General features: G+C 44.9%; 1 protein-coding gene and 1 long non-coding RNA gene across 2 annotated transcripts in view; one reads left to right on the top strand and one right to left on the bottom strand.

Moving 5' to 3' along the window:
* The window catches only part of LOC309345521, a 330624-nt gene that overhangs the window by 118502 nt on the left and 198066 nt on the right, over positions 1 to 14056 (top strand). The window lies entirely within an intron of this gene.
* The window catches only part of CUX2 (cut like homeobox 2), a 264515-nt gene that overhangs the window by 63790 nt on the left and 186669 nt on the right, over positions 1 to 14056 (bottom strand). Inside the window, exon 4 of the mRNA XM_081868590.1 lies at positions 11456 to 11534. Within this exon, the coding sequence (XP_081724716.1) occupies positions 11456 to 11534 (79 nt within the window). The remainder of the gene's footprint in view (positions 1 to 11455; positions 11535 to 14056) is intronic.

Here is a 14056-nt window from a genome sequence, read left to right as displayed (position 1 = left end):
GAGTTTGACCAAACTGCGGGAGGCAGTGGAAGACAGGAGTGCCTGGCGTGCTCTGGTCCAGGGGGTCACAAAGAGTCGGACACGGCTAAATGACTAAACAACAACAAGAAGATTAGAACCAATTGACTGTGTCTGTGTAAAGCAATATTATGCTTTACAGACTGAACAGCTCCAGCTCCCATCACCTCTCACCTTTGGCCATGGTGGCTGGGGCTGATGGGACCTGGAGTCCAACAACTTCTCCAGGACACAGTGTTGGCTGTCCCTGGAGTAAGGCAACCTCACATGCTCTATAGGCTACTGGATGATGATACTGATCTGAGCGATACAGAGAGAGAATCTCTCTCTCTTTCTCACATGCACAGATATTTGAACTTGGAGTCATGCATCAAAGTCTATTGACCATGGGTTCAGCACTAGCAAAAGAAGTAATTCCAACAAATATTAAAGAATGAATGAATGGACTTTGTTGCCCAAAGATGTGGGGGGCAGCCACTACCCTGGAGGGATATTAAATTCTTAAACACAGGCACACCTAGGCAGGGGCCCTGATGAACACATGAAAGTTTCCAGGCATAGGACCAAAAGGCACAAATGTTCGTCAATTTTGCATATGCAAAACTTGGAATTTAAATATTGCAGAAGGCAATCCAACTAATTCCCCACCCTAGTCAGCCCAGATAATTTTAAAATGAATTTGTACTCTGCCCCAGATCACCCGAAATCAGCTCCTGATTAATTCATTTACCCCCCAGTTCATTTCCCAACAGGTCCTGCTGCGAATCAATTCAATTCCCCTCCAGTTATCCCCCTTCATTACTCTTAAATCATCTCTAGATATAGTCAGCTTCAATGTATTTCTATAATTTATTTCCCCCTACCCAGTAAGTCAGATCACCCCCCACAATTCAATTTCCTCTGAATTCATTACCCACCCTAAAAAATAAAAAAAAGAAGATTTGGGGCCCATGCCTCAGACTCCTAGCAATGATCTGGATCAGGCTATATGATGTTGCCCATTGGTGATGCTTTAAGTTTTAATTTAAAAAACAAAAACCCAGAGGATATCCTCTGGTTAGATACTTTATGAGGAGATTAGAGAAATTCATGGAAGGAGAGAAATCTATCAGTAGCTGTCAGCCAAGAAAGCTAAATGAAAGCTTCCTTATTCCAAGGTACTGAAGACATGGACAAACTCCAATAAACCGTGGTTTGGTTGTTGTCACAGTCTTCCTACAGGGGAGGTTTCCCAGAAGCACCTGGCCAGCTGATGTTGGGAGACGGGTGCTGGACCAGGTGAGCTTTTGATCTAATCCAGCAAGACTATTCTTAGGTTTGAGCAATGCCCATGACTCTGTCACACTAAGGGAGGGTGGTGAATACAGCACAAGATATTATGGGCTGTCCCGTGAATCCGCTGGATGGAATATCGGAAGAACGTTGCCTCAGGAGAGTGAGGAAAGTTCTCAGGAAGGATGATTCACACCCTGGCCGGCACTTTCTTGATCTCCTGCCCTTGGGCAGAAGATATCGAAGCATGATTCGTCGCACCAACAGGGTAAAGAACAGCTTCTATCCGTGGGCTGTTAGGCTGCTGAATGAAAAGATAACAACAGGGCAACTGACTTTTGGGTTTGGTGGGTGTGTAAACGAGGGGAATTAAGACTAAGAGAGCTGAGTGGGGGGGGGGCTCGAGTAATCTCACTGTATACAAGTTGTACAAGTGACAATAAAAAGGACCCCTGACCATTAGGTCCAGTCGTGGCCGACTCTGGGGTTGTGGCACTCATCTCGCTTTACTGGCCGAGGAAGCCGGCTTACAGCTTCCGGGTCATGTGGCCAGCATGACTAAGCCGCTTCTGGCGAACCTGCCAGAGCGGTACCTATTTATCTACTTGGACATGCTTTTGAACTGCTAGGTGGGCAGGAGCTGGGACTGAGCAACGTGAGCTCACCCCGTCGTGGGGATTCAAACCACCACCTTCTTATCGGCAAGTCCTAGGCTCAGTGGTTTAACCCACAGTGCCACCCGCATCCCTCAAGTGACAATAAAGTATTTCAATTCAATATCGAAGAGCGGTATAAGAAAGAGGGGCAGGTGGGGAGGAGTCGTGGGTCTGGGTCACCACAGATTTTAGCTGATTGGCAGCGCATCTGCTTTGCACGCAGAAGGTCGCAGGTTCATTCCCTACCATCTCGAGGTAGGGCTAGGAATGTCCCCCCGCCTGAAATCCCTCAACACCACTGCCAGCCAGTGTTGGCAAGACTGAGCTAGATGGACCCACAAGCTGACTCTGTACCAGGCAGCTGCCTGTGTTTGTATGACTCTGGACCCATTAAACCAGCTTCTTCTCTTGTGATCCACTCTTCCCTTAGGATCCTGAATCCCAGCTGCTGGGGATCACAGGAGGGGAGAGGGTTCTTGTGCTCGAATACAGTGGTACCTTGGGTTACATACGCATCAGGTTACAGACTCTGCTAACCCAGAAATAGTGCTTCAGGTTAAAAACTTTGCTTCAGGATGAGAACAGAAATCGTGCTCCGGTGGCGCAGCAGCAGCAGGAGGCCCCATTAGCTAAAGTGGTGCTTCAGGTTAAGAACAGTTTCAGGTTAAGAACAGACCTCTGGAACGAATTAAGTACTTAACCTGAGGTACCACTGTACTGCTTGCTGACTTCCCAGAGGCAACTGGGGTGGGACTGCATCAAACTGAAGCCTCCTTTGATGCCCAAAGCTGGGACAAACTTTCCCCTGATACTTTATATTTATGCTCTCTGGGGATTCTCTTTCAAATAAATGAATCATCCTGAGATGGCACAGTCTCTCTCTGTAAGACACCACTCTTATGTATACCTTTCTCCCTCTCTGTGGAACTTTTCCAGCAAACCTGGAAAAATATGTAACAAAATAGTACTTTAAAGTTATGCTTGCTATGGCCTGGGACCACTAACAGCTAATTTACTTTGACTGCATTCGATGGAACGTTTGCAGGAAGAGACCAAACTCAGTGAAGTCGGTCTTTGAAACAAGCCTTGCTATCTAGATCACCTATTTGACGTCCGGCCACGAGGAGGTGCTGTTGAACATTACTTGCAACCCCCAATTTATTCTGGAAACAGTTTTTGCATCAACCAGAAAAAAAGGTATGGTGGGGGGGATGACTTTACCCTTCTCTGTTCAAGTCAGCCTTTTGGGTAATAAAGTATTGACTCTGTAGGGCTTCCAGGAAAACATACACACACACATATATATAATGCAGGTGGATGAAGAAGAAAATAAAACGCATTTTGACAATGTCTTGCGAAACAAGGGGATTGCTAGGTACTTCATAGACTAAGGGTACAAAGTCATGGCAAAAATTCGCATAAAAATTGTGTATGCTAATAGATGCAAATTTAGGTCTCTAAGCAAATTAAGACAGTTGTTGGTTGGAGTCTCACTAGATCTGCTACCCTATGAGCAATTTTTCTTTATTTTTTATAAATATACCCACCTAAGAGAGCCTGCAATCCTAAATCCCATTTACCAGGGAGTAAGTCCCATTGAACTGTATAAGGCTTACTTCCAAACAGGCACAGTTACGACTGTGCGGTTAGTCAGGTCCATTCATTTCAATGGATCTACTCTGAGCATAACTAATGTTGGATGCAAGTATCAGAAAGACCACCTCCTTCCCCACAGGGTTTTCCTAGGGTAATTCCATCACCCTCAGCAGCTTGGGGTGTCGGCGACCCAGGAGAGGGCCATCTCTATGACAGCCCCTCCCCACAGAGGTGTTGGCCTAACACCAGACAGGTGTTGGCCCAAGTAAGGAGGACGCCAGGAGTTCCAGAATTCTAGGCAGAGAAGAAAGTGAAGGTGGCAAGATCAGCACCTTGGAGAGGGACCTATGTGTGAGTTTCAGAACCAAGGTTAGTGATCCCGCTGCTGAGGCAGATCCTACAAGTTGTCCCAGCAGTATCCTGAAGCAACAGGCAGAGCTTCAAAGCCTGGGCTAGGTATGCTTGGTGGCTGGTCCAGGACTTTGGAGCTCCCTTTAGACTGGCTCCTCCTTGTTGTCCTTCCGCTGGCAGATGAAGACTTTCTTATTCCAAGAGGCTTTTAGGAACTGACTGCTTTTAAGGAAAGGGATGGTGCTGTGATATTTGTATTGTAATTATCTGCATGTTTTAATACACACACACACACTTAATTATTTGTGTTTAACTGCTTTTGAATTGTTTTCCCCCTTATGTTTTTAGCCACTTCTATTTTATCTGTAAGCCACCTTGAGTCCTTGTTTGGGAAAAAGGTGGGGTATTAGCATCATCATCATCATCATCATCATCATCATCATCATCATGCCCCATGAATGTTATATGTGATTAGTCATAGTGATCGTGCCTTCCTCTATAGCAACTAGCTTCTTCAAGCTGTTGGGTGGTCTCCTAAGGGCCTCCCTAATCCCCCAAGAAATCTGTGGACCAACAGTATGTCCCCCTGGGGTTCGGGGGATGAGATATGGGCTCCACATGGGATGGACCAGGGGGTGGATCCATCTCCTCCTGGGATGCCTCATTGGTGGACTTTGCCTCCAAGGATTCTTTGGGGCCATGACAGCTGGGCTGCATGGGCAAAGACTCTCTGTCTCGGTGTCTTTGGCCAGTCTCACTCTTCTGTGGTGCTCAAACCTTCTTTCCTCACGGCTCACTAGTTTGCAAGCCTGCTTTCTGCCCACCTCTGCGGTCTCTTTTCAAAATGAAGAAGCGACGCAGAAATCAACCAGACAATTGCTGGCCTCTTTTTAGAAGGCATAGAAGCTTCCATAACAGGTCCTGCATCTCTCCCCTTGCCTCTTGTACATTAACTGATCATTTTTAAAGGACTTTGTGGTGTCGCTAATCCTGACCTTAGCAAGACCAACCTGGGCTCCGTCCACCATCTTTCAACGTCCTGCCTCCATCAAGAGACCCTTCACACTGCACGGTCGCCCCACGTTAACAAATGCCTTCACATGCCGCTTGCAATTAATGCTGCCCAATGACATCACACCCTAAACAGTATTGGGTATTACAATACTGAGCTTTTGGGAGACATTTCCCTCTCCTTTTTAAATGGTGCATTACTCCCAACAACACCCTAAGAGGCATGTTCATAATGAAGAACAATGCAGAGGAGCAGCCTCTACACTCCACAGGTTGAAATATAACACATGCACACATGAACTCAACCACAGTGGCCCCAACTAACAAATTTCTGGCAGAAGTTGGTACGTGCAAAAGCAGTCATATCACAGCACACAGATGAAAGTCCTGCTTCTCCTCTGCCCAACATGTTTTCTCCTGCAGCTGGGGACAAGGACAGAATATAAGAGCTCCCCGGCTGGAACAGCGCCTGAGATTTCATTACGTGAGGCCCTTGCAAATATATCACCAGACTCTTGAGGTCTAGAATCTTGAAAGTTGGGATCCCAAGGAAGCTGAATCCTGGCCCCTATTATGTTGCGTACACCCCACATATTCCTAGCCCTGCCCTTTCTTAACAAGTTACTTTCTCCAACAAGTCTGTGGTTTGTTTGGATCTCCCCGCCCCCATGAAAGCTAAAACACAATGAAGGAATAATCCATCACCACCATGCAAGTCAAAAGGGAGGCTTAAATCAAACCATCCTCGACAACAATGACATTAATTATGCTTTTAACACGATTTTACTGCTTCCCTTCCCTGCCACCCTCCCAGCCCAACACAGACACACACCCGTCCCTCTCCTCCATGCCACATCTGTCTGAACAATATCAAGAAGATTTATGATTTTTTTCCTTCTTCCCGTAATTACAGACACACAAGCCCGGGCTCACTTTATCAAAATACTTGCTGAGCAATCAGACTTTCTCGCTGCTTTTCTCCGCTTGAGGTTTGCATTGGCAGAAGCCATTCAACACACACACACACACACACACCAAAGAAACACACCACCCCTCGAAGAAATCTGTCTAAAAAAGTGTTGAATCAGGAACTTGTTTGTTGCTTCTGAAATGTTCTACAAAGAATTTGCTTGTCAACAAATATACATGTATTTATAGGTGGAATACCTGCAGGGAAAGATTCATTCTGGGGGAGAGGAGTATTCAGGGAAAAAGGAGCAAGGGTGCATTGGGAAATTGCAGTGTGTGGCGGGTTTGTGTGTGACCCATCGCAAAGCATATAGTCCTTATAGTTTCATGCTCCATGTTGAAACTTAATGACAGGGGAGGGAACAGACATACACCCACTTTGCCCAAACTCCTAACTGCCTGGAAAACGAATTAACATCCTCGCAGAAGCTCTCTTGCAGGATTCTGGCAGTTAGGAGCTTGGCAGACGCAGCTAAGCGGCACTTTGGCAGGTCAGGGTTTGGTTCCGGGGCAAGGAGGTGAGCAGAGGACTGATCTGGCCAGGGACTCTGGTGGGGTCAGACGCAGAAACAGACTTGAGAGTGTGCCATGCCCTTGCAGGTGACCCTGAGTGTAGCCAAAGTGGTCACCTTGATCAGGAAAGGAGAAAAGGCGGACGGGCCAATTGAGCACCATCCTACTGCCAGCCAATCATAAGAGGCAATGCTGTCTATTTCTAAATTTCTTTTGTTGACTGAGTGGACCCTGAGCATGGGCACTAGTCATGGACCATCACAGTGCTGGATTATATAATAAGCTGACTAAGCATGTGTTCGAAAAGCACGCCAAAAAGTACAAGTAGATCAATAGGTACCACTCTGGCGGGAAGGTAAGCGGCGTTTCCGTGCGCTGCTCTGATGTAGGGTGTTCCATTGCGCCAGAAATGGCTTAGTCACATAACCCGGAAAAACTGTCTGCGGACAAACGGCGGCTCCCTCAGCCTGTAAAGCGAAATGAGCGTCGCAACCCCAGAGTCGTTCGCGACTGAACTGAACTGTCAGGGGTCCCTTTACCTTTACCTAAGTATGTGTTTAAGGCACCAGCAAACAACAACAGCAACATATTTATATGCCATCCATTTGACTGGGTTGCTCCAGCCACTCTGGGCAGCTTCCAACAAATTAAAGCAAAGCAAAGCAAAGCAGGGGCACTGCCAAAAATGAGAAATTATTGAAAGAATTTGACATTTGGCATTCCCCCCCTCAACCCCCACATCAAAACTATAAATCACGGGAAAAATCAGAACTTTGTGAGACTTTCTTACACCGCACTTTCCCTGGTCTCCTTTTATCACTTCCTCCCACCTAAACCAGGGGGACGTTCTACTAACATAAATCAAACCAATGCAAGGGAATCAGATCTTTTCATGTGTGGCACATGATAACCAACATTGCAGCATGCCATGTAAGCCATTTTGAAAAACAAAATGTTATTTTTAGTATTTTTATTCTGAGTTGTATACGGGGGCAGGTGCTTTAATCTTCCCGCTCCTTAGGGCCTCTAAAGGTCTTAATTGGGTGGTACATAAATGTACTAAACTACAACAATAATAAATACAAGAATTAAATAAAGGCAAGGGAACTGAACACAAGAATCAGCCCCCCAAAGTCAAAGGATCACGATAACTACAAAACAAACCAATTCCGAGCACTGCTGACATATCCAGTCTTTGGCATTCTAGTTCCAAAACCCAAACAAGCATTGTCACTTTTTCATCAATAGTATCTGAGCTATTTCTTCTTTGAGCCACTTCTGTTAATTTATTCATAGCTGCAATTTTGAGTATTTCTTCGTTTCTGCAAAAGGTCTTTTTTCTCACTGTTGGATAACCCCTAATGTTCCTAGGCAGAATATTCATTGGAACCTCTCGTGAGGCGAGTGTTCAGATCAAATCTTAGGACCTCTTTTGTCCTTGCAGATAATATAAGAGCTGCCACACTGGACTGGACACACATGAAGAAAACTAAAACAAACAAAGCTGGAATGAATTTATAGAGACAGTAAACGGAGCTGCAATATTTAGCCTGCAATCCTTCTGAGTTACTTCAGAGTAACTCCTGCTGAACTCAGTGCCGTTTACCGTATTTTTTGCTCTATAAGACGCACCAGACCACAAGACACACCAAGTTTTTGGAGGAGGAAAACAAGAAAAAAAAATATTCTGAATCCCAGAAGCCAGAACTGCAAGACGGATCGCTGTGCAGTGAAAGCAGCAATCCCTCTTGCTGTTCTGGCTTCTGGGATAGCTGTGCAGCCTGCATTCGCTCCATAAGACGCACACACATTTCCCCTTACTTTTTAGGAGGGAAAAAGTGAGTCTTATAGAGCAAAAAATACGGTACTTCTGAGTGTAGAAGCACATAGGAATCGGATTGCAGTGAAACCATTTACAAGAAGGAATGAAAAATATTTTAATCAACATCGGCTGAGAACTAGAGCTCCACCCTCAGCTTCAAACAATGGAACCTCTTCTTAGCCCCCTCACTGACTTCTGACATTCAATCAGGCATAGCTCACCTGTTTGCAAGCTAATCTTCACAGCCATGAGGACTAGGTAGTTGTTTCCCTTCCGGATTTCAAATTCCAAAATCTGGGCTTGCAAGTGGTAAAGGAAAGGTGGATAAACACTGCTCCTGCTTTACAGCTCCATAATCCTTTTGTCAAACGCACACGGATGCTACTCACAACAAGGAATACCTGAGAGGTATGGCCATATGCATCGCAACACTTCCAACCCACCCCCGAACCCATCAAATCTAAATTCCATTGTCTGCCCCTTTGCTGTGAAGGGAGTTCAGTCATCTTAGTTAACTTGCTGTCAAAGAGACAAGCGCAGATCGCGGCAGCGTTATTACAAGGCGAGAGCAAATGTATTCCTTTTTTATTGTCAAGACAGATTTGGCTCAGGCACTGAAATACAGCGATAGCAAAAGATGTTTCCTCTTGTCTGTTCTGCTACCTCTTCAAAAAGAACACGGGGGACACCAGCTCACCGCGAGCCCTTCCTGCCATGCAGGGAGCGATAGGCGAGACCCGACGCAGCGGGGGAAATGAAGTCAGAAACGCCGGAGGGGCAGGTGGAGAGACGGATGCTCAGTGATAAAGCCACTCCTGCAAAACTTTGCAGCTTATGGTCCAAATGCCCACACCAGGAAAAGACAGTTTCAGTGACCAGCTATAAGTTAGGTCTGCCCAACTTTTATGGGACAAAAACATGTGTCACTGATTAGTCAGGCAACACTGATTAGTCAGGAACGCTCTGTCACAAGAGACTAGGGCCCTGTGGGACCTGACATCTTTCCGCAGGGCCTGCAAGACAGAGTTGTTCCACCAGGCCTTTGGTCAGGGCGCAGCCTGACTCCCTCCTCTGGCAACCTGCACAGAATCTTGCTTAATCGGTTGCCATTAATTTGATTTTAATTAATTTTTATAATGAAATATTTTTAGAATGTGTGATTATTTGATTGTTCGATTATTTGATTATTGTTAGCCGCCCTGAGCCCGGCTTCGGCTGGGGAGGGCGGGATATAAATATATTATTATTATTATTATTATTATTATTATTATTATTATTATTATTATTATTACTGTTACTGGGAGAAATTCAGCATAGTGCTAAGAAGATTGTTCCACCAGCCCAAGCATTTCTACTAACCCAATACAGTGGTGCCTCGCAAGACGAAATTAATTTGTTCTGCGAGTCTCTTTGTCTTGTGGTTTTTTCGTCTTGCGAAGCACCCCTATTAGCGGCTTAGCGGATTAGCGCTATTAGCGTCTTAGCGGCTATTAGCGGCTTAGCGGCTTAGAAAAAGGGGGGGAAAGGGAAAAAATCGCAAGAACTCGCAAGAAGTTTTCATCTTGCGAAGCAAGCCCATAGGGAAATTCGTCTTGCGAAGCACCTCAAAAGACGGAAAACCCTTTCGTCTTGCGAGTTTTTCATCTTGCGAGGCATTCGTCTTGCGGGGCACCACTGTAGAATGATCTACTTTCTCCTTCAGGGGTTTTCCCAGCACCTCTAAGCCAAGCCAATTTTACTTTGGGAGGGAGCTGCAAGGGGGCGGGGAGAGGGGGGAAATCCCTGTTGCATTTGTAGAAGTCCTTGTGCAGGCTTCTGCTGGCATGACTAGTTAGCTGAACTTGGCCTATCATTGTATAATATGAATATATAATACACTTATTATATAATATATATGATACAGTCCGATCATATCTTATGCATGATTAAGCTGCGCAATTTCAACCTTGTGTGGCTGAATGCTGGCTGGCTGCAATTGTGCAAATTAATTGCACTCAAGGTGACAAGCTGAAAAGTTAATTTTGTGCTGGGTTTTCCTGGCATGGAAACAGCTTTTGCGCTTCCCACCTTGCTTATTGGGCTCTGGGATGCTTTCCTGAGATCTTTCAGGAACTCAGAGGGACTCGTGATATTTTGCAAGCCTCCCGGAGCCTGGTAAGCAAGGCAGAAAGCTTAAAAGTTCTGTGTTTTGCTTTCGGGGGGGGGGGGCATAGCTCATCTTGTGCACTGGCTCTGGAAGGACAGTCACACAGGGGTGGTTTGAGTATACAGTGGTACCTCGGGTTAAATACTTAATTCGTTCCGGAGGTCCGTTCTTAACCTGAAACTGTTCTTAACCTGAAGCACCACTTTAGCTAATGGGGCCTTCCACTGCCGCCATGCAACTGCCGCATGATTTCTGTTCTCACCCTGAAGCAAAGTTCTTAACCCAAGGTACTATTTCTGGGTTAGCAGGGTCTGTAACCTGAAGCATCTGTAACCTGAAGCGTATGTAACCTGAGGTACCACTGTACGTGCTTTTGCATTGACACCCCCCCCAGCACAACCCCTGTGCAATATGTGATCATACTGTGAAATAGTAATTTTAATATGTATTGTATAATATCATCACAATAATATATGTAATTATAGCAGGCATAGGCAAACTCGGCCCTCCAGATGTTTTGGGACTACAACTCCCATCATCCCTGACAACTGTAAGCTAGGGATGATGGGAGTTGTAGTCCCAAAACATCTGGAGGGACGAGTTTGCCTATGCCTGACTTATAGAAACAACAGCCAGACAGCATCTTAGAACAGGCATTCCCACTTCACATTCTCCCAGGAGGGGTCTACTGTGACGTAACAAAACATGCCTTCAAATAAGGACTAAGTTAGAACTTAGCAAATATTCACAATCACAAGAACTAGCAACTTTCAAAAATAAAATCGGAGAGATCCAAATCGACCCCGGGTGCTGAGGAAATCTGGAACACCCCCAGCAAGCAGCTCTGATGACAAACAAAAGTAGGAAGTGAGGATACACTGCAAGGGATGAAAAGGCCGGTTTTGTGGTTATCATTTTCATGGCACCGCTAATATAAAAAGAGGCTTAGGCATCTTGTTAGCCGGTGCCTTTTCCTCAGCGAAGGCGTCCTGAGGATGCTCCTGTGAGCAAAGGCTTCTGGATAATCATAACTAGGCACTCAGAACAAGAATTCTGCCCTTTTAGAAGCAATTCCGTGAAAGGAGCCGAGGCGAACCATACCTGGAGCTTCAATCAGTTGCTTGTAAACACTCAGGAACGCTGCTTCTGCTTCTTTGCTTCTTTTACTAAGAGCAACCACCTGAGGGGAAGATAAAAATAACAGTAACAAAAACCACGCAGGAACCATCAAGGGAAATGTAGTTTTCTCCTATAAAGTTGTGCTCTCAAGTGAAGACACTGCAAATCGGACAGCGCAAGACAGCTTGGGTGCCGGAGGCAGAACCACCCTGAAGGTGGTAAAAGAGCATAATAAATTAAGGAATTTAATAAGTTAATTTATTATTTAATGAACGCCCTGTTTCCTCAGTCTTGCAGTGAGGTGTAGTGGTCAGAGTGTGAGAAGAGGACCAGGAAGAATGAGGTTTAAATTCTTGTTTTGTCCCTATCTCACTCTTGAGAGGATAAAATGTGGGAGGGATGAGGGGGCGAACAATTTCTGCCTCCCTGAGCTCCTAGGGTCAGCAAACTTTTTCAGCAGGGGGCTGGTCCACCGTCCCTCAGACTATGTGGGGGGCCAGACCATATTTTGGGGAAAAAATAATGAACGAATTCCTATGCCCCACAAATAACCCAGAGATGTATTATAAATAAAAGGAGACATTCTACTCATGTAAAAACACCAGGCAGGCCCCACTAATAACCCAGAGATGCATTTTAAATAAAAGGACACATTCTACTCATGTAAAAACACCAGGCAGGCCCCACTAATAACCCAGAGATGCATTTTAAATAAAAGGACACATTCTACTTATGTAAAAACACGCTGATTCCCACATCAGTAATAGGCAACCCTTCTCCTGGGCTTACATTAAAATATCAGTTTGTTTTACACCAGTTTAAAGGTGCATCTACACCATACATTTAAAGCACTAAGAGGCCACCTTGAACAGTTAATGGTAGTGCTTTAAAAGTTTAGGGGTACTCTCATTTTCCTACTCATATTGAAATAATGCCCCTCAATGAGGCCAAACTTAGATTCACAAAATGTTTAGGGGTATGTGTACCCCTGCGTATCCCCCCCCCCAAAGAAATAAAAGCACTGGCTTCCCCAAAGAATCTTGGGAACTGTAGTTTGTTTGTTTGTTTTTATTTGAAGGCAGCCCTGTTCAAGGAAGTTTTTAGGGTGTATTGCGCTTTTACTGTATATTTTTTATTGGGAGCTGCACAGTGTGGCTGGGGCAGCCCAGTCAGATGGGCGGCATAGAAATAATAAATTATTATCATTTTATATTCTTTATTGAAAGATAAAGAATACATATTTGCAAGTGCACAGAGTGAGACAAGACACAGAAAGAAGAAAAGAAATAGTACCCATGTAGAAAACAAAAAAGAACAGCAAAAAAAAATTGTATACACTGCAAAGAGAGAGAGAATGTTATTGCACGGTAGTTAACCAGTTGTTAGGAGACCCCCCTATTGCCCCCTCCCCAAGCTAGAATTCCCAGAGTGGTGTAACAATCAGTCCCTCTTCACGGGGAATTCTGTACATCAGTGTTTCCCAACCTTGGGTCTCCAGCTGTTTTGGACTGCAACTCCCAACATCTCTAGCTAGCAGGACCAGGGTCAGGGATGATGGGAGTTGTAGTCCAAAAACAGCTGGAGACCCAAGGTTGGGAAACACTGCTGTACGATGTAGCTCTGCAAGGGGAATATGAGGGGCTCCTAAAAATGCTCAGCACCCTTAACAAACGCTCCCAGGATTCTTTGGAGGAAAGGCATGACAATTTAAAGTGGTATCATAGTGCTTTAAATATATGGTGTGGATGCGGCCTCAAAGTGGGGTTGCCATACGTCTGGGTTTTGCTGGACATGTCCTCTTTTGGGGGGCCGACGTGCCCATCTGGGTGGATTTTTGAATTTTTTAATAATACTAATACTAATACTAATACTAATACTAATAATAATAAAATATACTGCCCTATACCTGCAGGTCTCAGGGCAGTTAACAGAATAAAATCAAAATATAAAACAAAAAATCCACAATCAAAATAAAAACAGCCACCACCCAACCCCAACCCCCCTATTATTATTATTTTTAAGGACATAGGATGTCAATCAAATCAACCAAAGACCTGGTTAAAAAGGAACATTTTTGCCTGGTGCCTAAAGGTGTATAATGAAGGTGCCAGTCAAACTTCCTTGGGGAGAGCATTCTATAGACGGAGGTCACTGAAGTGTCTGGGTTTGGTTTTTTAAAATAATAATAATTGTTTTTTATCTGGGGGGACGGGGACGCTAGAGCCACGCTCAGATTTGCTCTTTGGAATATGGCAAGCCTACCCCCAAAACAATCAGTTCCCTCCGGGGGGTGAAGTGAATTCTCTATATTATTAATACTCCTTAGCCACCATCACAGAATTACAACTCCCTAGGGAGCAAGAATGACTGCTAAAACCAGTTTAAGTTTCCTGTTCCTTGGGCATCTTTTGCGTGTTGTGAGAGACAGAATCTTTGGGTGACCCAAGATGATTGCTATTCCTTTCTCCACCAGCTGACCTCAGAAACTGAATCCCAACTCTGCAACCATCTCTCTTCAGCGACAGGCTGGCTTTTTATATTTTTACAAACGATGCCAGTTGGATTGTACTTGTCTTGGTGCTT

Source organism: Podarcis erhardii (assembly GCF_964252035.2).
Source record: "Podarcis erhardii genome assembly, chromosome: 7".
Classification (NCBI taxonomy): domain Eukaryota; kingdom Metazoa; phylum Chordata; class Lepidosauria; order Squamata; family Lacertidae; genus Podarcis; species Podarcis erhardii.
Note: the sequence above shows the minus strand (reverse complement) of the source record. Positions and strands in the feature narration are given on the sequence as shown.